At 37.8% G+C, this 25,878-nt stretch overlaps 2 protein-coding genes across 6 annotated transcripts; both read left to right on the top strand.

Moving 5' to 3' along the window:
- The first annotated feature begins 208 nt into the window (after positions 1-208).
- On the top strand, positions 209-12,150 carry strip1 (striatin interacting protein 1). 4 transcript variants are annotated; one of them, XM_079594171.1, is made up of 21 exons: positions 209-398; positions 2,031-2,100; positions 2,220-2,294; positions 2,407-2,541; positions 2,643-2,763; positions 2,840-2,908; positions 4,061-4,167; positions 4,277-4,404; positions 4,949-5,131; positions 5,216-5,436; positions 5,518-5,583; positions 5,659-5,722; positions 8,761-8,832; positions 8,945-9,019; positions 9,112-9,209; positions 10,251-10,377; positions 10,663-10,763; positions 10,940-11,006; positions 11,084-11,188; positions 11,288-11,492; positions 11,624-12,150. In XM_079594171.1, exons 1-21 carry the CDS (start codon positions 294-296, stop codon positions 11,869-11,871), a joined length of 2,442 nt encoding a protein of 813 aa, XP_079450297.1. In that variant the 5' UTR covers positions 209-293; the 3' UTR covers positions 11,872-12,150. The 4 variants fall into 4 exon arrangements, with proteins under 4 accessions (XP_079450297.1, XP_079450296.1, XP_079450295.1 ...); XM_079594170.1 differs by having other exon boundaries at positions 11,621-12,150; XM_079594169.1 differs by having other exon boundaries at positions 244-398; positions 2,846-2,908.
- An 11,643-nt stretch (positions 12,151-23,793) lies between these two features.
- On the top strand, positions 23,794-25,772 carry LOC306988361 (uncharacterized protein). 2 transcript variants are annotated; one of them, XM_079593296.1, is made up of 4 exons: positions 23,794-24,055; positions 24,293-24,628; positions 24,732-25,166; positions 25,350-25,772. In XM_079593296.1, the coding sequence occupies exons 1-4, from the start codon at positions 24,013-24,015 to the stop codon at positions 25,511-25,513; spliced, it is 978 nt and encodes a 325-aa protein (XP_079449422.1). In that variant the 5' UTR covers positions 23,794-24,012; the 3' UTR covers positions 25,514-25,772. The 2 variants fall into 2 exon arrangements, with proteins under 2 accessions (XP_079449422.1, XP_079449423.1); XM_079593297.1 differs by having other exon boundaries at positions 23,850-24,055; positions 24,428-24,628.
- Positions 25,773-25,878: the final 106 nt, after the last annotated feature.

Genomic DNA, 25,878 nt, shown 5'->3' with positions numbered 1-25,878 from the left:
TATTTTCCTCATCTCTGGTGCTCTTATCAATATGGCTGGAATGATTACGATGAGTTAATGATTAATGATGATTGTTTCACACATCAAGTGTTTTACCTTGAAGGAATATCCTGTCCCCTGAAATATTTAAAAAATTGTCTGCGTGAATAAAACATTCAACTAACAATAATATTTGTTTTTATTCTGTAACCGTCTGAAACCTCACGTCAGTGGTCACTTCGCCACAGGCTGTAGCATCGCGAGATGTGTGCAAATAGCGCGAGAGGTGAGCGGGAGCAGGAAGTGCAGTGAAGATGGAGGGTGTCGGATTATGTGCTAACAACAAACAGAAACAAAATCAAATGTTACCGAACAAAATGCGCGGCGAGTTCACCAGAAACCAGAGGAAAGACTCTGAGGTAAGAGTCAAACGAAGCTTTTTAAATCCCTATGATTTGTATTTTTGCAGTTTAATGTTTGTTTTGACAGCAATGTTAGCATAAACATCAGAAAATCCAAGAATAAAATGTATAAAGTGATTAAACAACGCTGATTAAATAAACATCTGGTGATAATATGAAAAGTGACTCATTAATCAAATATTAAAATTTAAGTATTCATGGTCAACGTTTAGTAATTATCTCGTTAATAAAACAGTTATTTTTGAATATTCAGGAAACCACTCTTATTCATTAATGCACAAACACGTTAATGACAAACACATTGAAATGATTGAGTAACGTTAACGTTAATGTGCTAATTAACATTGCCCATGAATGATTCTTTGTGAAGTCTATCTCTTCTCGTGTTGATTCTGATCGGTTTTTTAACTCTAACGTTACATCAGCTGATTGACTGATGAACATGAATATCGCTCTGTCTGCCCTTGTGAAAAAGTAGACTTTAGCATAACTTACTTTTAAAAATGTCCTGAGTGCGAAATAAATGTAATGTTTTTTGACACGTAAGTGCATGTTTATGTGCATTTAAGCATTTTTATCATGCTTAAATAAGTACATCTTTATATGCAATTTCGTAATTCTGTTGTCTTTGAAATATTAAAGTTGGGTGTACTGCTGAATGTACTGACAAGCATTTATGGTATGGTATACCATGTATATATATACCATATACAATGTATGTACATACATACCATATTTTACTATACTAAAATATACTTTAATCTAATTTCCATTGAAAGTTGAATGTTGTGCATTTAAATATATTATAAATTACAAGTTTCTAATGATGAAGTTGCAATTTAGTGCATTTGAAATATATTAACTTTAAATGCAATATCAAATAACATTGTATTAGTCAATACATCAAAATAAGTTTACATGATAGCACAACAAAAGATTATTAAAACAATTTTTTTTGAGTCATGAAAGTGTACCTTAAGTTTACTTGTATTGTTTCATTAATATTATATTATCTGCAAGAAGTAGCCTAAAACATTTTTAAATATACTTTTTAGATTTTAAATGCACTACAAGTGCATATTCCATAAAGTTAAGTGCACTTCTTTTGATTTGCAATGGACGCAGATGAAATAATACAAGCTTTTGCTTTTGCTTTCCGCACCATCTTTAAAGGTCAGCGAAACATTGGTCTCTTAAGTGGTTTGATCATTCGTCCTCCATTGTGCCGCTGTCATTTGATTGCACCTGAGTAGACATCATTCGCCACTGTAGGTTTTTTTTTTTTATGACGTTACGTATGACATTGGACAGGAATATCTGACATTGGTCACGTGGACAGGAATATCCGGTCTGTCTGCTTACAGGGCAGATGCAAATGCACATATCAAATTCATATCAGATTTATAGGCCTGAAACCAATCTGAAAATATCAGAGAATACCATGTACTTTTTCCCTGCTTACACGTTTGTGGGTCATATCCAATCTGTGCCACACGGGATGGAAAAGAATCGGAATTGGGTCACTTGATCCATAATGTGAATGCGGCCTGTTCTGTCTGTCCTTAAATGTTGTGACTGAATTGTCAGCTCCTATTGGGCAGTTACACTGACTCAGTGTTTGTGTCTCAGGGTTTTTCAGAAACTCCTGATTTGGAGTTTGAATATTCAGATGCAGATAAATGGACAATCGAACTGTCAGGTGAGAGTTCGTTCATTTGGTCCACTGCTCATTTCTTCTGTACTAATATCATATTAAACTTTCAGCCTTCCTGGACCAACTGTGACTACAATAATGCATTTTCCTCTTTTAAACTGTAGAGTTGTACAGTTACACAGAGGGACCAGAGTTTCTACTCAACAGAAAGTGCTTCGAAGAAGATTTCCACACTCATAGTAAGTACTGATCTAATTATTTTTCACTCGATTGTTATACAAACTCGCTTTTTTTGTTTTTGCAAGATGATGAGTAAGTCACAAAAGAGCAAATGTTCATGTGGTTTTGCAGTGCCCGAACAGAAATGGACCGAACTGGATTTGGTTCAGCACAAAACTCATGCCATGCGTCTGCTGGACGGACTGGACGTGATCGGCCGAGAACGCAGATTAAAAGTTGCCAGAGCCATCTTGTACATGGCTCAAGGTAAACTATGCATTATATATGCATTGCTTTGATTGGAAAATCCCCTGAGTCTCGTGTTAATAAGCTCTGACTCGGGTTGATGGTGTGTGGGTTTTTTTTAGGCACGTTTGGTGAGTGTTCTTCAGAACTGGAGGTGCAGCACTGGATGAGGTATAACGTCTTCCTGCTGCTGGATGTGGGAGCGTTCACTGCGCTAATGGAGCTGCTCAACATGGAGATCGAGTGAGATGAACTGCGCATGCAAACATTCATATTACACATGTGAAAACTTAAATAACTCTTGTTAAATGTCTCGCAGTAACAGCGCTGCGTGCAGCAGTGCGGTCAGGAAACCCGCCATCTCACTGGCCGACAGCACTGACCTCAGGTACAACACACGTTACATGCATTTATCACACTTTGGCCATCCACGCACTTTCCATGTGACATTTACGAGAGAACGCAAAACCATGTGTTGGAATGTCTTTTTTGTTTTGGTCTGTGTGATCCCGCCCACTATAAATTTACCCAGTAGTATTTCGACACACCGTGTTGCCAGTTAGTAGAAACAGAGCCATTGAAGCAGTTTCTACTTTCCTTAAATAGCCTCAGCAATAAAAACATTGTAAATACATTAACTGATCAACTTGGGGGGCTTTCACACTGGCAGTTTAGTTCGGAACAGGGCACAGTTCACATGAAAAATCGCTAATGTGAACGCTGTCATGCGGACCTGGTTGCGCGCTGAGGTAGCGAACCCCAGACTACCTGGAGGAGGTGGTCTGAGTTCGGTTGCTCCCGAACCGTGCCGCGGTTCGCGTGAATATGAAAGCAACACGGATTCGGTTTTGCACTTGCTCAGGAAGTAAAGTGACCTGCGCATGCGTTTTAGCTGATTATGATGTATTTAGTTAAATAAAACGCATGTAAGGGATGATAGTGTTGATGATTTACCTTGGATACTAGCGAGAGTGAGCCTGCAGTGTATTCACGCATAGCGCGTGGAATCAGGGCAACAAATTTGGAAATCCACTGTCTCCTCAAAAGAGTCTGTTTGCAAGCAGCAGAAGCCCACTTTATACGACACACACACACAGTAAACCTGTGTTGTTCACTCAGCTGCGCATAATAGGCAAGGCAAGGCAAGGCAAGTTTATTTATATAGCACATTTCATACACAATGGTAATTCAAAGTGCTTTACATAGAAGAAATTAAAATAATCAAAAGAAATAAGAATAATTAAAACAGTTTAGAGTAAAAAATAAAAATAAAATAAAATACAGAATTAATAACACAGAATTAATAAAAAAACAATATATTGACTCGCATTCTGTTTCTATCATATGCCGTGCACGTTTGCGATGACGTAATATGCACGCAAATTCACCAGGATTCGATAGAATCAAGTTGAGTGTGAAACCAAACCTTGCGGTGGGCGCCAGGAATACCCATTTTATCGGCTAGCTGTCAATATTACATACTACACCTTTAAGACGCACTCATAGTCCTCCATAACCCTGTGCATGCTTGTGTTTGCAGGGTGTTGCTGAACATCATGTATCTGATAGTGGAGACCATCCAGCGTGAAGAACCCACAGACAGTCCAGAATGGAGAACCATCAGAGAAACCTTCAAATCTGAGCTTGGTCAGTGTTAGTTAGACTAAGATTATCTGAAAAAATGACTGTTTGAAGATGCGCGTTGAGTATGGAAGAGTAGAAATGTTATGAATGTCCCTGTAACGCTTCCTGGCAGGTTCTCCTCTCTATAACCACGAGCCCGTCTCTGTCATGCTGTTCGGGATGGTGACCAAGTTCTGCAGTGGCCACGCGCCCCATTTCCCCATGAAGAAAGTCCTGCTGCTTCTCTGGAAGACCATCCTGGTGAGAATGACGGACCTCTTAACTTGAATTTTGGGTTTAGATAGATTCTTGTGTTTGTTAAAGTTGGGAATCGCTTCCAAAAATAATTCCAAGGATTGAATCGATTCTAAAGGTTGGAATCCATTCTTTCAAAGGGAATCTGTTGCTCTTTAACAGACTTTTTCAGTTCAATAGAGCTAGATCTTAATTCGCCTCTGTCACTCGCTAATAGTGATGCAAAGTCTGATTCATTTCCGCGAACCACTACTTTCAGATGTTTCGTTTCTTTGGATCTGTTCAAAAACGATTGCAGCCGTTGACATTAAGAGATAATAGATGCTGATAATGTTCAATGAATACTTTCAAAAGAGGTAAGCCTTCATATTATGTTGTCTCAGTAAGACTAGGTGAACATTAATAAAAAAAAATAAAAAATAAGATTTGAAACCAACAGAGAAAAATCTATTCTTGGAATTGAGAACAAGGAATTGGCGTAGATTCCAACAAACTCAAAAATGGAATAGTCCTAGTATTTATGGTCTGTGTGTTTCCTGTCTCATCCCAGTTCACTCTGGGAGGGTTCGAGCAGCTGCAGGGCTGTAAGATCAGTAGACGGGTGTCATTGGGTCTCCCGCCGCTGCCGGAGGACAGTATCCGTGTGGTGCGGAGCATGAGAGCCGCGTCCCCGCCGGCGTCCGCCTCTGACCTCATCGAGCAACAACAGAGACGTGCCCGGAGAGAACACAAGGTCACTGACGCATATATATTTGACGGAAACCTGTGGAGTGGAAAATAAAACGATAAAGTGAACCCTTTAAATCTATTTCTTCAGGCTCTTATTAAGCAGGACAATCTGGATGCGTTTAACGAGAAGGACCCATATAAAGCCGACGACGCCCGCGAAGACGAAGAGGAAAACGACGACAACGACAACTCTCTAGAGGCGGAGCCTTTCCCGCTGGAGCGCGATGAGGTCATGCCGCCGCCCATCCCGCACCCCCCCTCTGAGAGGGTCTGTTTTCCCAAGGGTCTGCCGTGGGCTCCGAAAGTCAGGTAGAAGCTTGACTTCATCCGTTTGATATGGTTTATCTGATGGTTTTCTCAAATATAAGTTGTCTATGTTGATTTTAACAGGGAAAAGGATATTGAGAACTTCCTGGACTCCAGCAGGAGTAAATTCATCGGTTACACACTGGGAAAGTGAGTCTGTTGTATGCCACTCAATTGCTCATTTCCCGTGAGCCTCAGTGATGCATGTTTGTGTTTGTGTTGCAGTGACACGGATACAGTGGTCGGATTGCCCAGACCGATACATGAAAGCATCAAAACTCTCAAACAGGTAATTAACATCATCCATGACTTATTAACTTAACTCCACCCTTTCTTCACGCTGCAATACTTGCTTTGAACTGAAAAAGTGTGAATATGAAATTAATAGTTTTGTTCATTCTTATTGAATTAGGCAAGACCAATATTCAGTTTGACCAATTTAAAATTTGTCTATTTGTTACATTTCATTTTTGTATTACACTTTTATTTTTTTTATTTTTTTACATGGTTTCAATGTTTCAGTTAAAATGGTTGTAAATGTCTTGTCATTTGTGATTTATTCACTTTTTTTTATTTTTATAAATACATTAATCATTGATTCCTTCATTTTAAAGGAACACTCCGACTTTTTGGGACTTTATCCTATTCAACTTATCCCCCAGAGTTAGATAAATCCATACATACCTTTTTCATCTCCGTGTGTGCTATGAGTCTGTTTGATGCACCCACCGCTAGCCTAGCTTAGCACAAAGACTGGATGTAAATGGTTGCAGCTAGCATACTAATCCAAATAAGTGACAAAATAACGCAAACATTTTCCTATTTACATGTTGTGATTTGTATAGTCACAGAGTGTACAAAAAACAAAGTCAAATGAGACACAGACATATTTTAACCGTATAAATACTGGGAACTATATTCTCTGAAGGCGAAGCACTGCTACTTGGGCGGAGTGATAACCGCAGCACCTGAGACGCGCCGTGGTGAGGAGCAGAGAGTTCGTTCAGAGCGCGTCTCAGGTGCGCAGCGGTTATCACTCCGCCCTATATTCAGAGAATATAGTTCCCAGTATTTATACGGTTAAAATATGTCTGTGTTTCATGTGACTTTGTTTTTTGCACACTCTGTGACTATATAAATCACAACATGTAAATAGGAAAATGTTTGCGTTATTTTGTCACTTATTTGGATTAGTATGCTAGCTGCAACCATTTACATCCAGTCTTTGTGCTAAGCTAGGCTAGCGGTGGGTGCGTCAAACAGACTTATAGCACACACGGAGATGAAAAAGGTATGTATGGACTTATCTAACTCTGGGGGATACGTTGAATAGGCTAAAGTCCCAAAAAGTCGGAGTGTTCCTTTAAGAAGCATTTTAGTCCTCCATAAAAACATTTTTTAACAATAATAAAAGTTTTGAATAAATTCAATTAATAATACAATATTTGCAATCCATGTTTATTTTTTTACTGTAAGTTGTTCTTATGACAAAAAAATCAACAATGTCGTTTTGGTCGTAAATCAAACGTCAAATATTAGTTAGCCTGAAATTGTAAGACTAATGAAGAATTGTTTATTGTGAATATTATTATAAGTAGTAGTAGTATTGTTGTTGTTGTTATCAGCATGAATACAATTATCAACTACATTTAATCAGTACAATATTTGTAACCGTTTGTGAAAATTTGTATTGATCATAAATCTATTTAAACATTTTATTAGTTAAAATTGTAAGACTAATGAAGAATTGTTTATTGTGAATATTACTATTAGTAGTAGTATTGTTGTTGTTATCAGCATGAATACAATTATCAACTACATTTAATTAGTACAATATTTGTAACCGTTTGTGAAAATTTGTATTGATCATAAATCTATTTAAAAATGGTATTAGTTAAAATTGTAAGACTGACAAAAAAAATTATTTGGTGGAAGAATTGTTTATTGTGATTTGAATGATTAATTATATGAATCATTATGTAACTTTATTGAACATCATATTGTTACGTTATTTCATCATTATTGTTGTTACCATTTTATAAAGACAGTAAACCATTTCAACTAGCTGTTGTTTGTTGATTTTACACACCTTAAGGTGAGACACTACAGGTGAATAGGGTACAATTTTAAAATAACAGATATCACCATGACACTTCCTCAGTTGATTACTTACACAAGTTCATAAAAAAAATGTATTACAAGTTTTTGAAATTTGTATGTTTAATTATGCAAATTAGGTATTATCTCATTAAATATGCACACTTTTGCATATATTTTCGGTAGATAGATCTGAACATATGATAAAGCCAGGTGCAAAATTCTTTTTTCATTTTGTTTACACACAAGATGAAAAGAGATGTTCAGAGGGATTTCAGAATATATGCTTTCATTACCTAGGAAATCAAAATATACTGTCCATAGCCTTAAAAAATCGATTTTCGCCATATTTTTGGGATTAAAATGTCCCATAAATCAGGCCAGGAATGATTTATTAATAAATCCCTCTGAACATATCTTCAGAATACTGCTAAGTGTATAACTGGAAAATTTGGTGTACATCGGTGCTACATAGGCTGAGATGTTTCTACTGGAGGATGACAAAAAACCCATTTTGAGAAAAAGGCATTTAAAGATTTGTAATGTAAAAAATCATACTTTTTTAGTAGAAACAACTATTTACTGACACAATATCTTATCAAATCATTAGCAACAACAATACAAACCACCTAGATCACATCAAAACTTGTAAACACAGCATTTATGGCCTTTAACTGAGCAGAAAAACAGTCAAAAACACACATCTAAATGTCAGAGCGCGTCACGTGATGCATCTGAACCAATCACGTTGTCAGAAATTGACATCAGCCAATGAGATTTCGCTTTTAGGGTTAAATGCCCATTTTACTTTCACGATTGGTTGCTGATTAAAAGGAAATGACCATATTTGGATCCGACAGCATTGTACAGAAGAGAGAGAGCTTTTAAGACGTGTGCTTGATTAAAGGAAGAACACAGAGATCGCGGAGCAGCGCGTTGATTTAGAACGCCAACTTTTGTTGAATTTCGGAGAAATCTACAGACGCAAATAGACAAAGTTTAGTAAAATAAAGACCTAAATGTGTATTTTGGACTTTTTTTCACCACAAGTCCGAAAGAAGACAGGTTATTGAAGACAAATAGCCCAAAATCTCAAAATTGACCAGTAAAAAAAAAACTATGTTTTTGCCTGCCGTGTCTCGCCTTAACTATAGTAAAATCACTCTTGTGGCTAAATGCTCTGAGATGCATATCATTCATTGTAACATTTAGTTTGTGTGTTTGTTTCAGCACAAGTATGTGTCCATCGCTGAGGTCCAGATCGCTAAAGAAGAGGAGTATCAGAAGACCCCTCTCTCTGGCGTGAGTGACCGTACACTGATAGAACTGTAAAATGTCTACAGATATAGATATACAGATATACAAATATCTGATGATGAGTTTAATAACCCTCTGTGTGTGTTTGTGTGTTCAGGGTGAGGAGGAGCTGGAGTTGTGTGCCACAGAGCTCTTGTACCAGGGTATTTTACCCAGTTTACCACAGTATATGGTGAGAGACTGACAGTTCACACACCAGTCGTACTGCATTTGAGCCGTTCTTATAGTGACAGACCTTGTTTGTGTGTGTGTTCGTGTGTTCAGATCGCTCTGCTCAAGATCCTGTTGGCTGCTGCTCCCACATCCAAAGCCAAGACCGACTCCATCAACATCCTGGCGGACGTGCTGCCCGAGGAAATGCCGTAAGACACTGTTAAACAGCGCGGTTACAGATGTAGTTGTGCTCTCCGTGAATCAAACTGAATGATTCTTCAGTGGAGCTTGTAAGCTTATGATGTAAATGAATCATATCACTGACTAACTGAATCAAAGTGATTCTCCGAACAACTTGTGTTCGTGTGTTTTTGGCTGAATCGCTCAACTTTGTTGCCATGGCAACCGTGAGCTCGTGGCATCAGATGCTGTAAAAAATATCTCCTGGGTAATAAATATTCATGACATTCTCTCTAGAATTATTGATTGTGATTTGTCAAATATGCGTGTACCTATTTTAGGATCATTTGAGATAATGTTATAGCATTTATTCATATATAAGATTATTTTATATAGTGTTCTTTTTACATTTACATTTTTTTGTAATGTTTTTTCTTTTCATTTTGTTAGTTAGAGATGAGATTGATGAAAAAAAAAGATGAGTAGCACAGGTTATGAGTTGCAGTCTGAACACGTTTTTTCCGACCCCTTTTGATTGACAGGATTTAATTGGCCTTGATCATCGGCTGTTAAACAATTGGCCGATAGTAAATAATTGCTTTTATCAACCGATACGGATTATTGGCCAATACATCAATCCATTTCTAATATATATCACTTTTTGTATATTGTATATCACTATTGATATATTAGTTTTTGATTGGGAGTTTCACACAAGGACAGAAACTAAAATGTCACTAAGCTGTGTAATTGTATTTTTAACACTTTCCATAGACTTACTTACTTAACTAAATGTGTTGTCACATTTACCGTTGCTCAGTGAATTTTCGTGGGTGAAATCCAGACATGTGATCCAAAAAGTTCCATTTCATCCAAATGTTGCTTATTTTCAAGTTTCAAGGTCACATGAATTCTGTGCGCTGCACAACAGAAAGCTGAAGGCTTTTTAAGTGACTTTTGTGTTAGCTGTGCTTCATACAACTACGCAATTGACAATAGACAATTTCGCTAATGTGATCATACCTTACTTGTGCATGGTTTAACACGGCCTGTCTGGTATCTCTTTCTAGCACTACGGTTCTCCAGAGTATGAAGTTGGGCGTAGATGTGAATCGCCATAAAGAAATCATTGTCAAAGCCATTTCAGCCATACTGCTGCTGCTACTGAAACACTTCAAACTCAACCACGTCTATCAGGTACACAAACACATTGTTGAAGCTGTCCGTGAGGAGCTTTTCTAGATGTTTGTTTTACCCTAACCAATACATCCAACTCACACAAACCATTTGACAATATTATATTATACAAAATGTGATTTTAGGCGTTTGTAAGCCTTTTAAATAGTGAGGTCCGGCACACTTTTTGTCAGCTTGCTCCATAGTAATATCAATATTTTTGACTAGTGACAACGTTTTGGGCTTCATAATTCTAGTAAAACAGCTGCAAGTACAAAGAGAATGTTGACAAGTTTTCTTCTGCAGTTTGAATACATGGCGCAGCATTTGGTGTTTGCCAACTGCATCCCGCTGATCCTGAAGTTCTTCAACCAGAACATCATGTCCTACATCACCGCTAAAAACAGGTAAACCTTTAAGTCGACCTTTGTTCATTTCAGGCTCACAAAACATCGGTTCATGCGTCAAAATGACCCAGAGAATGAAGATTGCATCATTACTTTGCACTTGCTTTAACCAGTGTTAATTTTTCATGTGACACTTTATGGGTAATGACATCTGTCATATCGTATCTCTTCTCCAGTATCTCGGCTCTGGATTTCCCGAACTGCGTCGTTCACGAGCTTCCAGAGCTGACCGCTGAGAGTCTGGTGAGAAAAACACACCTGAATGCGTCTAATGCTCCTCTGAGGCGGTTTTTGAGCTGTTTGATGCGTTTTGATTACAGGAAGCTGGTGATAATAATCAGTTCTGCTGGAGGAACTTGTTCTCCTGTATTAATCTGTTGCGCATCCTCAATAAACTCACCAAATGGAAGCACTCCAGGACCATGGTGAGACACCACACAAACCAAGCATGCAAACCAAGAACATCTAATGTACCTGGATAGAGCCATCCATTAGGGGTCAATTCAAATGTTGCTTATTTCTAGATGTTGGTGGTGTTCAAATCAGCTCCCATCCTGAAGAGGGCGCTGAAGGTCAAGCAGGCCATGATGCAGCTCTATGTGCTCAAGCTGCTCAAAGTCCAGACGAAGTATCTGGGGCGGCAATGGAGGAAAAGCAACATGAAAACCATGTCAGCGATATACCAGAAAGTGCGCCATCGCCTCAACGACGACTGGGCCTATGGAAACGGTGAGTAGGGGAAGAAACTGGACTGGGATCTTCACTGAACATGAACAATTTGATGCGTCATTATTAAACCTGAAATTTTAGGAGCACCTGGGTGTCAGAATTAAACGTGCTCTTTGTTTCTCCGACAGCAGACCTGGACGCTCGCCCGTGGGATTTCCAGGCAGAAGAATGTGCCCTACGTGCCAACATTGAACGGTTTAACAGCCGACGCTATGACAAGAACCAGAGCAACCCAGAATTCCTCCCAGTGGATAACTGCCTGCAAAGTGTGCTGGGACAGCGGATCGACCTTCCAGAAGACTTCCAAATGAACTATGACCTCTGGCTAGAGCGTGAGGTCTTTTCCAAACCCATTTCCTGGGAAGAGCTCCTGCAGTGAACGCCTGTAGTTTTTCAGCAGCTGTGAAAATGACCATTACCAGAGTAAAACTCTTCCAACAACACTACGCTTCATAGAGTTCAACAACAGGGACCATTTCCTGTGTGTCTGTTTCTATAACATAACGGCTCGCCTGTAGTAAACTTGCGAATATTATTTTTTATTTTACTCTTAGAAAGGGAACTTTGACAGATGTGCTAAGAGGTAATTTGTCTGTTTTTGCTGCTTTTGATTATTGATTCTCTATAACTGAATATTAAATCTGATCTTATTGTGAAAGACTGTATTTATCCTGGAGTGTTTTGATGTGTTTCATTGGCTCTGTATACAATACTTAATGCAATACAACAATCTTCTCTGTGAACCATTGTTGTTTTTGTCATAAATTTTTTAATTCAAAGTTAAGGAATGTCGGCTCACATTTTTAAGTCGGAAATAGTGTTGTTGGTAGGTTTGTTTGGAGGTTTGTCTTATGGGTAATTTGGTACCTAAGCTGATTGTTTGTTTGTTTTTTTTCAATAGGGAGAAAGTCTAAAGCTAACATTATTACATATAGAGAGATCGACTATAGTCTATTATAAAAAAAAAATCAGTCACTGTCATGCAGCCACTGAAATATCCTTGCGGCAGTTTTAATCAGATTGTTACTGCCAAGGTAAAAAGTATAGCATTATAAATGTATTATTATTCTAACTAAAAAAATATGAAAAACTTTAGGCCTACTAGATTTGCAATGTTGATAGTCTACCTGTAACGCATCATTACAGTCTGAAAAGGATCCATTGTTGGCAGTTAAATCATCCACAACTCCAATCAACGACGCAGGTAGACATCTCTCTTGTTATAATATTGGATTATAAACACAAAAACAACTATTTGCCATACAAAATGTATTCATAATTAAAGTACAAAACAGAACATAAAAAATAATCACGGTTCATCCATCTGACTACATCTGGCTTCTTGGAACACAAATGACATAGCCTACATTATGTTTAAGGGTTTCAATGTTAAATTAGGGTGCGTATGACCTTTGAATAAGTGGCATAAAATCATCTGTTTTTCTAAATCTCACTTATGTTTATGCGATTTTATTTTAACTTAGTTTTAATAGCATTTCAGTAATGTTTCAAACTTTGAAACATTACTGAAATGATAATAAAACTGCTGTTAGAACGGAAATCATCTCCCAATAATGCATTGAGCCCTGGGATACATCAAAACTAAACAATGGTAACAATCAACATTTTTTTATTTAGATAAACATCAACACTGAACATCATAAAAAAAAGTGGTATAAACGGATCTGGACGTTTATTATCTGAGGAGAAAGAAGACAATGAAGAAGACTAAGCTTTAGTCCCAAGTATAAAGCAGCCTAGTAGTCAACACGAAGCACGAGGTCTTGTTTAAAAAACGGGGTTGACATGATATGTTGGAGAAAATAAACCCCGTTTTTTAAACAAGACCTCGTGCTTCGTGTTGACTACTGGAGGGAGCTACAACATGTGAGCATCCACACATAGCCGGACTCTCAGTAGGAAGATCAGAGACCGTCAGAAGTCCCTCACTGGAATCTCTGTTCAACTGAATCAGTAAACTGACACCATTATGTTCACCTTCACACTGTATCAGTGCGATACAATGTGATTCACCTTAGTTTATCGTGCGATGTCATGTCAGGCCATAGAATCAGTAGATCTCAAACACAATCTTGAATTTGTATTCCACAATCCAACCATTAAAACATGTGAGGCTTCTCCTTTGTAAGAACTTTCATGTTCTTCTGGGATAATGCAAAAAGAAAAGTAGCCTACTGTCTTTGTCCAGAATGACAATGTGAGCTCTTACATGTGTGGCTTGTCTCTATTGTGTATTTTCCTGTGAATATTAAGGTGGCCTTTTCGTGTGAAACTTTTCCCACACTGATCACATGTGTGCGGTTTCTCTCCGGTGTGGATCCTCACGTGTACTTTCAGATCTCCTGCAAACCTCAATCTCTTGTCGCAGTGTGAACACTTGTAAGGTTTTTCTCCAGTGTGAATCCTCTGGTGCCGTTTCACTTCACTTTCTGTCATAAAACACTTCCCACAATCAAAGCACATATAACTCTTCACACCACCGTGCCTTTTCTGTTGTAATTTTAAATTACTCAGTTGACTAAAACTCTTCCCACACAAAGACACGTGAGGCTTCTCCTTTGTGTGGTGAACTTTCAGGTGGTTCTTCAGGGATGATGATGACAAATATGTTTTTTCACACTGATCACAGTAAAATGGTCTTTCTCCAGAGTGAGAAAATAGATGTGATTTAAACCTGATGGCCTGTGTGAAACTCTTCCCACACTGATCACATGTGTACGGCTTCTCTCCAGTGTGGATCTTCATGTGATCATTAAGGGTTTGTTTGTGTGAGAAACTCTTCCCACACTGATCACATGTATGTGGTTTCTCTCCAGTGTGGATTCTCATGTGAACATTAAGGTGCTGTTTTTGTGTAAAACTCTTCCCACACTGATCACATGTGTGTGGTTTCTCGCCAGTGTGGATTCTCATGTGTACATTAAGTTTTTTTTGGTGTGTGAAACTCTTCCCACACTGATCACATGTGTGTAGCTTCTCTCCAGTGTGGATTCTCATGTGTACATTAAGGTTTTTTTTTTGTGTGAAACTTTTCCCACACTGATCACATGAGTGCGGCTTCTCTCCAGTGTGAACTGTCATGTGAATTTCAAGACTTTTGTTGTTTGGGAATCCCGTTCCACAATGAAGGCAAGAATTTGTGGCTCTCTTCAAAGATTTTTCTCCAGTTTTGACATGATGTTTCTCCTCTCCTTTGCTCAGTTTTTCAATCTCCTTGTTCTGTTCCATTAATTCTGAAATAATAATAAAAAAAAGTTTGTCATGTATATCTGTAAAAAAATGAAAAGGAAACGAGGAAGTGAAGACTAACATAACACCAGAACACAACTACAATACTATGGTACGATGAATTTTGAATATCAAAATGAAATCATTTATATGTAATTGGAACTTTCCATGAACTTTCTTCAATTTAAAAAAAATTATTATAGGCACAAATCCCATGTTTCCAACACAATCTCTCAGATATATAACTTTTAACAAAAAAGCTTTTACACAAACTGTAGTTTTTTTTAGACGCATTTATCAAACCTGTTACCAAAATTTCAGAAAAATAACTTCAGGTTACTTGTAAATTGATACAATGGAAAACATTTACCAGTTAAATCAGGTTTTGCTTAATTTTACACATTCAAAACTTTAGTAACGCAGTTGCAAAAATTCTGAACCAGATATCAAATAAATGTAAATAATATTTGGTGTGCATTTTTCCTAAAAAAAACTTTTCACTGACCATTTTTTGACAAAAGATAGAAATGAAAATTTCAGTTTCAGGCTCTAGATTCGATTCAGTTCAGTTTATCACGCTTGGAAGAGCCAGGACATTTAAAAAAAAATATAACTCCGATTGTATTTGTCTGAAAGAAGAATGTCATATACACCTAGGATGAATTCAGGTTGAGTAAATCATGGCCTAATTTTAATTTTTGGGTGAACTACCCCTTTAATCATTAATGACGAATAAAGAATAAACACCAACCTCTTTGTTCTTCAGTATCTTCATCTTCCATTCTGCAGGGCTCTGGATCATTCATGTTCTCAATGTTCAACTGTCTTCTTCACTTGATGGAAATAATCCAGCATTTATAGGTGTGGGAGGAGCTTCACTGTCAAATTGCTGTGGGAGGAGCTTCACTGAATTGCTGTGGGAGGAGCTTCGAGTTCTGTGGTAGGAACAGCAAATCTGCTAATATCAATGTTTTTAAAATTGCACACATTTTAATAATTACAATTTTTGTTTATATTTTTATAGATGGATTGATACAAATTCATTCTCTATATTTTTGTTTTGTTTATTGGTCGATTTAATATAAACTTTTTTTTATACTTTTATCTGTCATATGAACAGATAAAATAAATAGAACAAATAACAAAGAAAAAATACAAATAAATGCCGTAATAAAAATATTTAATTTATAAAAAAATATGTAATAAAACAGAATAATATAAAATAATGAAACCGAAGCATAAACATAAACAAATTCAGTTTTCCATGAAGCAGTTTATCATATGAAAAAAAAAAATACTGTAAGAGATTTATATCATGTAGCCTAGATTTCAAAAATGGTAATGTTGTAGTTTATTTCATCCATTGAAACCTATGAAACAAGCTTAAAGTGGCAGTTTACAGTTGCATTATGCAGATGTTTAAAGACATCAGCATAATGAATGAGGTGAAAACAGGAACTATTGACATGAAGTCAGCAGCTGTTAACAGTGGCACTCCTGAAACAAGCGGACCATCAGCACAGATCTAGTGTGAGTTAGAAGCATTACTTTGAGTCAAGAAAACTGCTAAAAGAGTATAAAACTGCAATATATTTTTATTGTTATATCAGCAATATATCAATATATCAGAGCAAATACAAATCACACTCGTCTTTATACAGTTTTTCTGCTTCCTTTCTGTGTGGGAGACCATTTAAAAAAAACAAAAACAAAAACAGTATATGCATCAACGGGCCTGTTAACACCTGATCACTTTGTGCATTTTCTTTGAATGGATAGCTATCCGCTTGTGTAAAGACCAGGTGTAAATGCCCTCCGAAACACTTTTGAGACGGATTTAAATCCGCCGCATCAGGAAGTGGTTTGAGACTCATTCCAAATGAAACGAGACAAGTGTAAATGCCTCTGGTTGTTGAAACCACATTTGTAAATTGCACTCCTCCCAAAATGTAAAAAAATAAAAATAAACGTATGTAGGCTAAATGACACGCTACTACAACGCATCAATACAGCAGCTGACTATCTTTTCAGCAAACTTTGAAGAACCAACAGCAAGAATCATTTTGTGGTTTTATTTGTTTTGTATGGCTACAGTAGAAAACATGTTTACGGAAATCATTTCCATGTCAGTGACACGATTCTGTTGACAAAAATATGATGAGAGAAAATGAACATTGCTAGTTCTATGTTTTTGAAAAGAAACATCTAAAATGTACGATTGTTTCAAATAACCCACTCATAGTCAATAATGTAAAATGTAATTTGAGCTGCGTGAGACGAAGCTGAAGAGCAAATGAACACAGATATACTCAAGCGCTGATCACGTGCGGGTTCTCTCTAGTGTGGATTTTCATGTGAATCCTTAGGTTTCCTTTATGTGTGAAACTCTTCCCACATTGATCACATTCATAAGGTTTCTCTCACATTCATAAGGTTTCTCTCCGGTGTGGATCCTCTCGTGTGTTTTCAGGTCACCTGACCAAATGAATCTCTTGTCGCAGTGTGAACACTTCAAAGGTTTTTCTCCAGTGTGAATTCTCTGGTGCTGTTTGAGTGAGCCATTTCTAAGAAAGGTCTTTCCACAATCAAAGCACATGTAATCCTTCACACCGCTGTGTATTTTCTGGTGTAGTTTTAAAGCACTCAGCCGACTAAAACTCTTCCCACACAAAGAACACGTGTGAGGCTTCTCCTTTGTGTGAACTTTCATGTGACTCTTCAGGGATGATGCTGAAATATACAACTTTCCACACTGATCACAGTAAAACTGTCTTTCTCCAGAATGATGACGTAGATGCAATTTAAGACTGTCTGAATATGCAAAACTCTTCTCGCACTGATCACATTTGTGTAGCTTCTCTCCAGTGTGGATTCTCATGTGTCTCTGAAGTGTTCTTTTCCGTGTAAAACTCTTCCCGCACTGATCACATGTGTGCGGCTTCTCCTCAGTGTGGATTTTCATGTGATCATTAAGGGTTTGTTTGTGTGTAAAACTCTTCCCACACTGATCACATGTGTGCGGTTTCTCTCCAGTGTGGATTTTCATGTGAACATTAAGGTGCTCTTTTCGTGAGAAACTCTTTCCACACTGATCACATGTGTGTGGCTTCTCTCCAGTGTGGATTCTCATGTGATTATTAAGGGTTTTTTTGTGTGTGAAACTCTTCCCACACTGATCACATGTGTGCGGTTTCTCTCCATTATGAACTTTCATGTGATGTTTAAGACTTTTTTTGCATAAGATGCTCTTTCCACAATGAGGGCTGGTGAAAGATTGTTTTGTTTTTTTTAGTAAAAGATTCCTTGCTGTTTGTGAGGAACTCAAATATTTTTCTCCAGTTTTGTCATCATGATGTTCCTCCTCTGCTTCACTCAGTTCTTCGCTCTCCTTGTTCTCTTCCATTAGGTCTAATAGGAAAGTAAAAACAGATTAATTTTCATCCGTCCCTCCATTCTCCAAACCATTTTCTTTTTACGTTGGTTAGTGGGAACAAATCCCATGTTTTTGTAGTGAGAACAATTAAATAATTTTGACCAACTCCATCTAACATAAACGTAACACAAAAAATAATACAATGGGTGCATAATTTTACAATTAGAATTAGCATTGGAAGTGACAAGATTTTACAAAAAGATCTTATGAGTATGCGTGTGTATTTCTATATAAAATGTGGTTCTATCAAACATACATTAACTTACATTTTGCTAGACAAAATGCAATTCATTATTTATTCGGCAAATAACGCTTCCATCAGCGTTTATCGCATAAGCCGTATATCGATCAAGATAAAATTGTTATTGGCTACCTTAATAATGTTATTTCACAGCTTGTATAATTGCTTTAAGTTTCATAATCTTAATGTTCTTCAGCATCATTAATAAATAATCATAATCCAAAATAAACACCAACCTCTTTGTTCTTCAGTATCTCCAGGTTTCATCCTGCAGGATTCTGGATCACTCCTGATGTTGTCGCTGTTCTACTTCACTTGAAGACTGATGAACATCGCCCAGCATTTATTGGTAAATTCTTGTGGGAGGAGCTTCACTGGTAAATTGTTTTAGGAGGAGAATTGCTGGAGGAGCAAATGTTTTTTCTTTTTTTTGTGCATCAAATACTGTTAATGGTTTATCACGTTTGCATGAGTCTGTTGACACCAATGCATGTTAAGTAGCATTTCACAGGTGATCTGAAAATATCAGCATAATGAATGAGGTGAAAACAAGAACTGTATTGGTATGAAATTGAGGCCTTACAGCTGTTAATAGTGACACTCCTAACAACACAAGCCTTACAGGATCATCAGCAGACAGTTCACTTTATTATAAGATTTTGTGGTAGAAACAGATTATTTGCATTTATTCATTTTTATTCATTTAGCAGACGCTTTTGTCCAAAGCGACTTACAAATGAGAACAATAGAAGCAGTTAAACTAACAGTAAGACAACAATATGCAAGTGATATGATCATTCTCTGTTTATTCTAATGCAGTACATGTAAAAAAAACTATTTTAATTTTTTATGAATTTTTATTTAAAAAAAATAGAAGAGAAGAGAAAGTGTTAGTATTACTGGATCAAGTGCTGCCGAAAAAGATGCGTCTTCACCCGTTTCTTGAAAATGGCTATCTCAGCAGCTCTGGTTGAGTTAGGCAGATCATTCCACTAGCAGGGAACATTCATGGTAAAGGAATTTTGTGCATGTTTGAGATGGTACCACAAGACAACTTGTTTGCAGAGCGCAAGTTTCTGGATGGCACGTAAGTCTGGAGTAATGAGTTTAGGTAAAAGGGAGCAGAGCCAGTGGTTGTTCTGTAGGCAAACAAACGTCAGTGACTTGAATTTAATGCAAGCGGCAACCAGTGCAATTTTGTGAGGAGAGGAGTGACGTCAAGTCAAGTCAAGTCAAGAATATTTGTATAGCGCTTTTCACAATACAGATTGTATCAAAGCAGCTTCACAGTATTAAATTAAAATAATAATAAAACGTCCATGTTTGGTAATGCTAATCAATAGTATTATTGATTGATTCATTAAATTGAATATCCCCAACTGAGCAAGCCAAAGGCAACAGTGGCAAGGAAACGAAAAACTCCATCAGGTGACCCAATGGTGACCTAAAACTCCATCAGGTCACCTAATGGAGAAAAAAAAAACTTGGGAGAACCCAGGCTCAGTCGGGGGACAGTTCTCCTCTGGCGGTTATGAACTAGAGGCCGGATTTAACTGTAAGATTAAAACATTTATATGAATGCCTGGTTAAAGAGATGCGTCTTTAATCTAGTTTTGAACTGGGAGAGCGAATCTGAGCAACGAACAGTATCAGGAAGGCTATTCCAGAGTTTTGGAGCTAAATGTGAAAATGCTCTCCCTCCTTTGGTGGACTTAGATATCCTAGGTACGACCAGAAGCCTCGAATTTAGTGATCTTAAAGGATTAGTTCACTTTTATAGTGAAAATTCTGTCATCATATAGTCACCCTTAAGTTGTTTCAAACCTGTATGAATTTCTTTCCTCTGCTGAACACAAAGGAAGATATTTAGAAGAATGTCAGTAACCATGACAGTTTTTGGTTCCCAATGACTGCCATAGTAGGAAAAAAATATACTATGGCAGTCATTGGGAACCAAAAACTGTCTGGTTACTGACATTCTTCTAAATATCTTCCTTTGTGTTCAGCAGAGGAAAGAAATTCATACAGGTTTGAAACAACTTAAGGGTGAGTATATGATGACAGAATTTTCATTTTAAAAGTGAACTAATCCTTTAAAGAGCGCGATGGATTATAGGGCGATAAAAGATCCGTTAAATAGACTGGAGCTAAGCCGTCTAGGGCTTTATAAGTCAGTAACAATACCTTATAACTAATATGGAACTTTATAGGTAATCAATGTAGTGATGATAAGATCGGTGTTATATGATGTTGTGGCAAATATTCAAACAAACATCATCACTGAATAAGGGACACTCAGAATCTTTAAAAGTTATAAAAGTATTTATTCCTCTTGCAAGAGTGATCCTCGTCACCAATACCCCGAAGCGAGTCAGTGAGGAGAGATAAGGGAAAAGCAGTCTCTGTCTGTTTTATATCTTATTCCCCTCAAGGCCTTTACTTGTTTCCCTCCCCTCCGAGAGAGACAGATAGATACCAGTCTGTCTTCCTTATTCTTTAACCGGCTCACGAGGGGTAAATGCCCTCTTAACCTTTAGGCTATAAAGTACAAATGCACTCAAGATGACCCCTTTGACCATGTGCTTCTCCTTATCCTCACTGACTCCCCACCACAGTAAATTACCACACAAAGCCCCTTCTCACTGTAAGTGAGAAAACAGATGGGCCTTCATTAAAATCACTGAAATACAGAGTAATAAGGAAAATTCCACTACAATGATCATATTTTCTTGATCTAGTAAGAACTCTAGCGGCTGCATTTTGGACTAACTGTAGCTTGTTTATTGAGGATGCAGGACAACCAGCTAATAGAGCATTACAGTAATCTAGTCTTGAGGTCATGAATGCATGAACTAACTTTTCTGCATCAGAAACTGATAGCATATTACGTAGCTTAGCAATGTTTCTAAGGTGGAAAAAGGCCGTTTTTGTAACATATGAAATATGATTTTTAAAGACAGGTTGCAGTCTAGTATGACACCCAGGTCTTTTACTGTAGAGGATAAAGTAGCAGGACATCCTACTATGTTAAAGTTGTATTGTGAGAGGTTTTGTGGGCGGTTTTTTGAACCGATAAGTAGTACCTCTGTCTTGTCTGGATTTAATAGAAGAAAATTACGCGTCATCCAATCTTTTATATCTTTAACACACTCTGTCAATTTTGAAAATTTAGCGTGCTCTCTTCGGCTTGTTAAAGACCACTCTTGCTGCAGCATTCTGGATCAGTTGCAGAGTTTTGACAGAGCAAGCTGGAAGACTAGCCAGGAGAGCATTACAATAGTCCAGTCTGGATAGAATAAGCGCTTGGACAAGGAGTTGTGTAGCATGCTCTGATAGGAAGGGCCTGATCCTCCTAATGTGCAAGGCAAATCTACATAACCGGGCAGTTCTAGCAATGTGGTGAAAGGTTGGGGTCAGAATCCCTTGTCTCTTCAATATATCTAGGCCTACATATATAATTTTGAGTGCTTACATCATTCTTATAAAATTAATAATCAAGTATAAGCATGCTCATATAATCATTTTTATATTCAATGAGTGATTCACATATACTTTTGATCAAGTGCTGCTGTGAGCATTTTTACTAATATCTTTCTAAGTGCATTCATGTGTCTGTGACTTATCTTTATTGCCCTGAACGAGAACCTTGATAACAAGCCCTTTGTATTGGGAAAACAGTTAATAAGCTAATAAAAGAAGACCCTCATCAGATGACTCTATGTCTGTTTTCTGCTGACTAAGTTAAGGTTGCAGTGGTCAACATCGTCCCCATGCAGGGTTAACATATCCTGGAATTTATTTATTTCATGTCGCGTTCCGTCATGCCCTTAGCTATTCTAGGAACGTAACAATGTCACTTACCATCCTATCTATCCATAAGTGTAGAATTGTTTAGACTTTGTTTTCTTAGCCAATCAGAAGTTGCCAACATGTATACTGATGTCATTCCTGCCCTTGGAAATGGTATAACTGGTGTGAGATTTTGTGTAAGGTAGAGTTGGCTTGCGACCTCCTCGTGAGACTTTGACGCTGGCTCTACCGATGAAACTGCAAACTATACTTCAGTAAAAAAATTATCTATTTGATTGAACCTCACGACTCCTGGTCTTCTTTCATCATATCTGGTCCTGGGTCCTTAAGCTGTGACCCCCTAACAGTGGTCTGTGAAGTTCAATTGATCATCAATTACAACTCCAAGGTTCCTGGCTGACATTGATGGAGTAATGGATGACGAGCCTAGCTGAATGGTAAAGTGGTGATGAAGTGTTGGGTTGGACGGGACCACAAGTAGCTCTGTCTTTGCAAGGTTTAGTTGAAGGTGGTGGTCCTTCATCCATTCAGAAATGTCTGCCAGGCAGGTTGAGATACGATCAGGTACCGTCGGATCGTCAGGCTGGAATGAGAGGTAGAGTTGTGTGTCATCAGCGTAGCAGTGATAGGAAAAAACATGTTTCTGAATCACAGATCCTAGTGATGTCATGTAGATGGAGAAGAGAAGTGGTCCAAGCACGGAGCCCTGAGGCACTCCAGTAGCTAGATGTTGGGTCTTAGACACCACACCCCTCCACGACACCCTAAAAGATCTACCTGAGAGGTAAGACTTGAACCATTGGAGTGCGGTTCCCGAGATGCCCTTCATCTTTAGGATTGACAGGAGGATCTGGTGGTTAACTGTATCAAAGACAGCAGACAGATCCAGCAGGATGAGAACTGAGAATTTGGAAGGGCAGTCTCAGTTGAGTGTCCGCTTTTGAAACCAGACTGATTGTTGTCCAAGAGGTTGTTCTGCGTAAGGAAGAGATCTGGTTGAAAACAAGTATTTTCGCGACGAATGGAAGAAGAGATACAGGTCTGTATTTTTCCAGATGTGTTGGATTTAGAGTGGGTTTCTTAAGCAGTGGGGTTACCCGAGCCTGCTTAAATGCTGTGGGAAAGATACCAGTGTGAAGAGAGATGTTTATGATGTGCCTGAGTGCGGGTACAAATGAGGATAAAATGGTTGGAAGTAGGTTAGTGGGAATCAAGGGGACAGGTGATAAGGCTATTGGAACGGAGGAGTTTGGAGACTTCGGCCTCTGAAAGTAGAGAGAAGGAGGGTAGAATTAGTGTGTTAGCTGGTAAAATGTGTGTGTCAGTTTGTGGATTGGTAAATTGGCCGCTGATTTAGGTTGTTTTATTTATCAAGAATGTGGCAAGATCGTCAGGGTTGAAGAAGGAGGAGGAGGAGGGTTGAGAAGAGAGAAGGTTTTGAAAAGCATGCGAGAGTGAACCATGGTGAAATGAGCCAATAGTAACACAGTAATAGTAGTAACACAAGACCTTTCATTGTTGTTTTTGAAAGTTGCCCAGAAGAAGAAGCGGTTACTTTAGTTTCAGTTGCAGTGTGTGAGTAATAATGATGATAACCTGAGATCAAACCTTCAGTCTGATTACTCTGCAAATCAGAGACTGTAGCGAACCCAATTCTTCTAATCTTGTGGTAATTTTCAGTGGAAACCTTCTCATAACAGTAAGAGGGTTATCAGATATATTTCTGTGCTCTTCTAAATCCACTAAACTCGGACACTAGAACACAACACCGGTCAAGTCTTTCAAAAATGTTTATGTGGACCTTGTTGACTTGTTTTATATGTGTTCATGGTGAGTGTATTTTTAAATTATTATTATTAGTTATTCTGCTTCTAATAAATGCGTTTTGCAAGTGCATTGATGAATCTCTTGGCTATCTTGAATCTCGCTTTGCTTTCATGCCATCTAGAATTTGTGTTCTCAGATTTATGAACATGCAGTAAAAAATTATGGTGACAAACATTTCCTTTTTTAAACATTTTAAAAGTTTTTTTCCCCATCAACTCTTTTTATATAAATATATTGCAGATGTGGAAGCGGATGGAGTAAAGATAATATTGGTGATGCAGGGAGATTCTGTCACTCTACACACTGATGTTAGCATTCAGAGAAATGATGACATAACATGGGAGTTCGGAACTGATAAATTATGTATTGCTAAAGTCTATAAACACAGTATTCATACGTATCCTGATGCGGATGGGAGATTCAGAGACCGACTGAAACTGCATCCGACTGGATCTCTGACCATCACAAACACCAGATTCAGTGATGCTGGATATTATACAGTGTCTATCAGCAGCTCCAGAAGAACCTTGCGGGAGATATTCATGGTTATTGTAGATGGTGAGATAAATATCACTGGTGAGATAAATATCACTGTCACATTGCCTTTTACCCTTTATTTCTCTTACTTTCATGCATTTTGTTGTGTATCTTTCAATTGTTGATTTTTGTTTGAAAGCAGCTGTTTTAACACCTGTCATCACTACAATCACACAAAACGAGGAGAGTCAAACTCCAAGTGATCGAGACGAGTCTCACCTCATCGAGCTTCCCTCATCTTCCACATCTTTTCCATCTCCTACATCTTTCCCATCTCCTTTGCCTGTACCTGAGATTATCAGTAACTCTTCACAATGTTCATCATCATCTGGATCATCAGAGTCCAGATGTTCACTGGTGTGTTCAGTGGTGAATGTGAGTGACGTGACTCTCTCCTGGTACGCAGGAATCAGTGTATTGTCCAGCATCAGTGCGTCTGATCTCAGCATCAGTCTCTCTCTACCTCTGGAGGTGGAATATCAGGATAAAAACACTTACAGCTGTGTGATCAACAATCCCATCAGCAACCAGACCACACATCTGGACGACATCACACAACTCTGTCAACCATGTTCAGGTATATCAATGCGTGTGATATGGTATTTTCCAGGCAGTGAGGCATTATTTAGGAAAACACCATAAAAAATAGATTTTGCTAATATTATTTAAATACCTTTTGCTTTTGGTGCAAGCATATTACGACATTTTATGAGCTATTGAGCGCACTAATGGTTGGGTGTTTTTATTTTTCTTCTCTCAGACTCTGTCTGGTGTTGTAGTTTTACTGAAGCTGTGATCCGATTGGTCCTCTCTGTTCTGGTGGGCGTGGCTACCGTTGCTGTATTGGTTGATCACTTCAGATCCATGAAAGTTGAACAGAAAATGAGGAAACAGACAGAAAACATTCAATCTCCATCTGTATGATTAATCGATTCTCCCATGTGGTCAATAGATGGTGAACTTAAACAACCCTTATGATACAATGTGAATAGGTGTTAATAGAGTTTTTCTTTATGTTTTGCAAATCAATGTCAATTTACAAATCATCCTATCAATAAAGTTTAAAACACAACTATATTTTGAAGTATCGATTGGATTTTTCTTTTGTGCTGTATGGAGATGTATATTGTAGTAATTGTGTTAAAAAAATCTTATTCTTTATTAAAGCACATCTTCCTTCTCATTGTGGTTTCCAAGGCATTTTGAAATGTTATAAATAAATTATAATTGAAACAAGTATCAGAAAGCGTTAATGCATCTGTGCAATGGTAAATTATATTTAAAGTGAT

Source organism: Phoxinus phoxinus (genome assembly GCF_949152265.1).
Source record: "Phoxinus phoxinus genome assembly, chromosome: 20".
Classification (NCBI taxonomy): Eukaryota; Metazoa; Chordata; class Actinopteri; order Cypriniformes; family Leuciscidae; genus Phoxinus; species Phoxinus phoxinus.
This window is presented reverse-complemented; position numbering and strand designations above follow the sequence as displayed.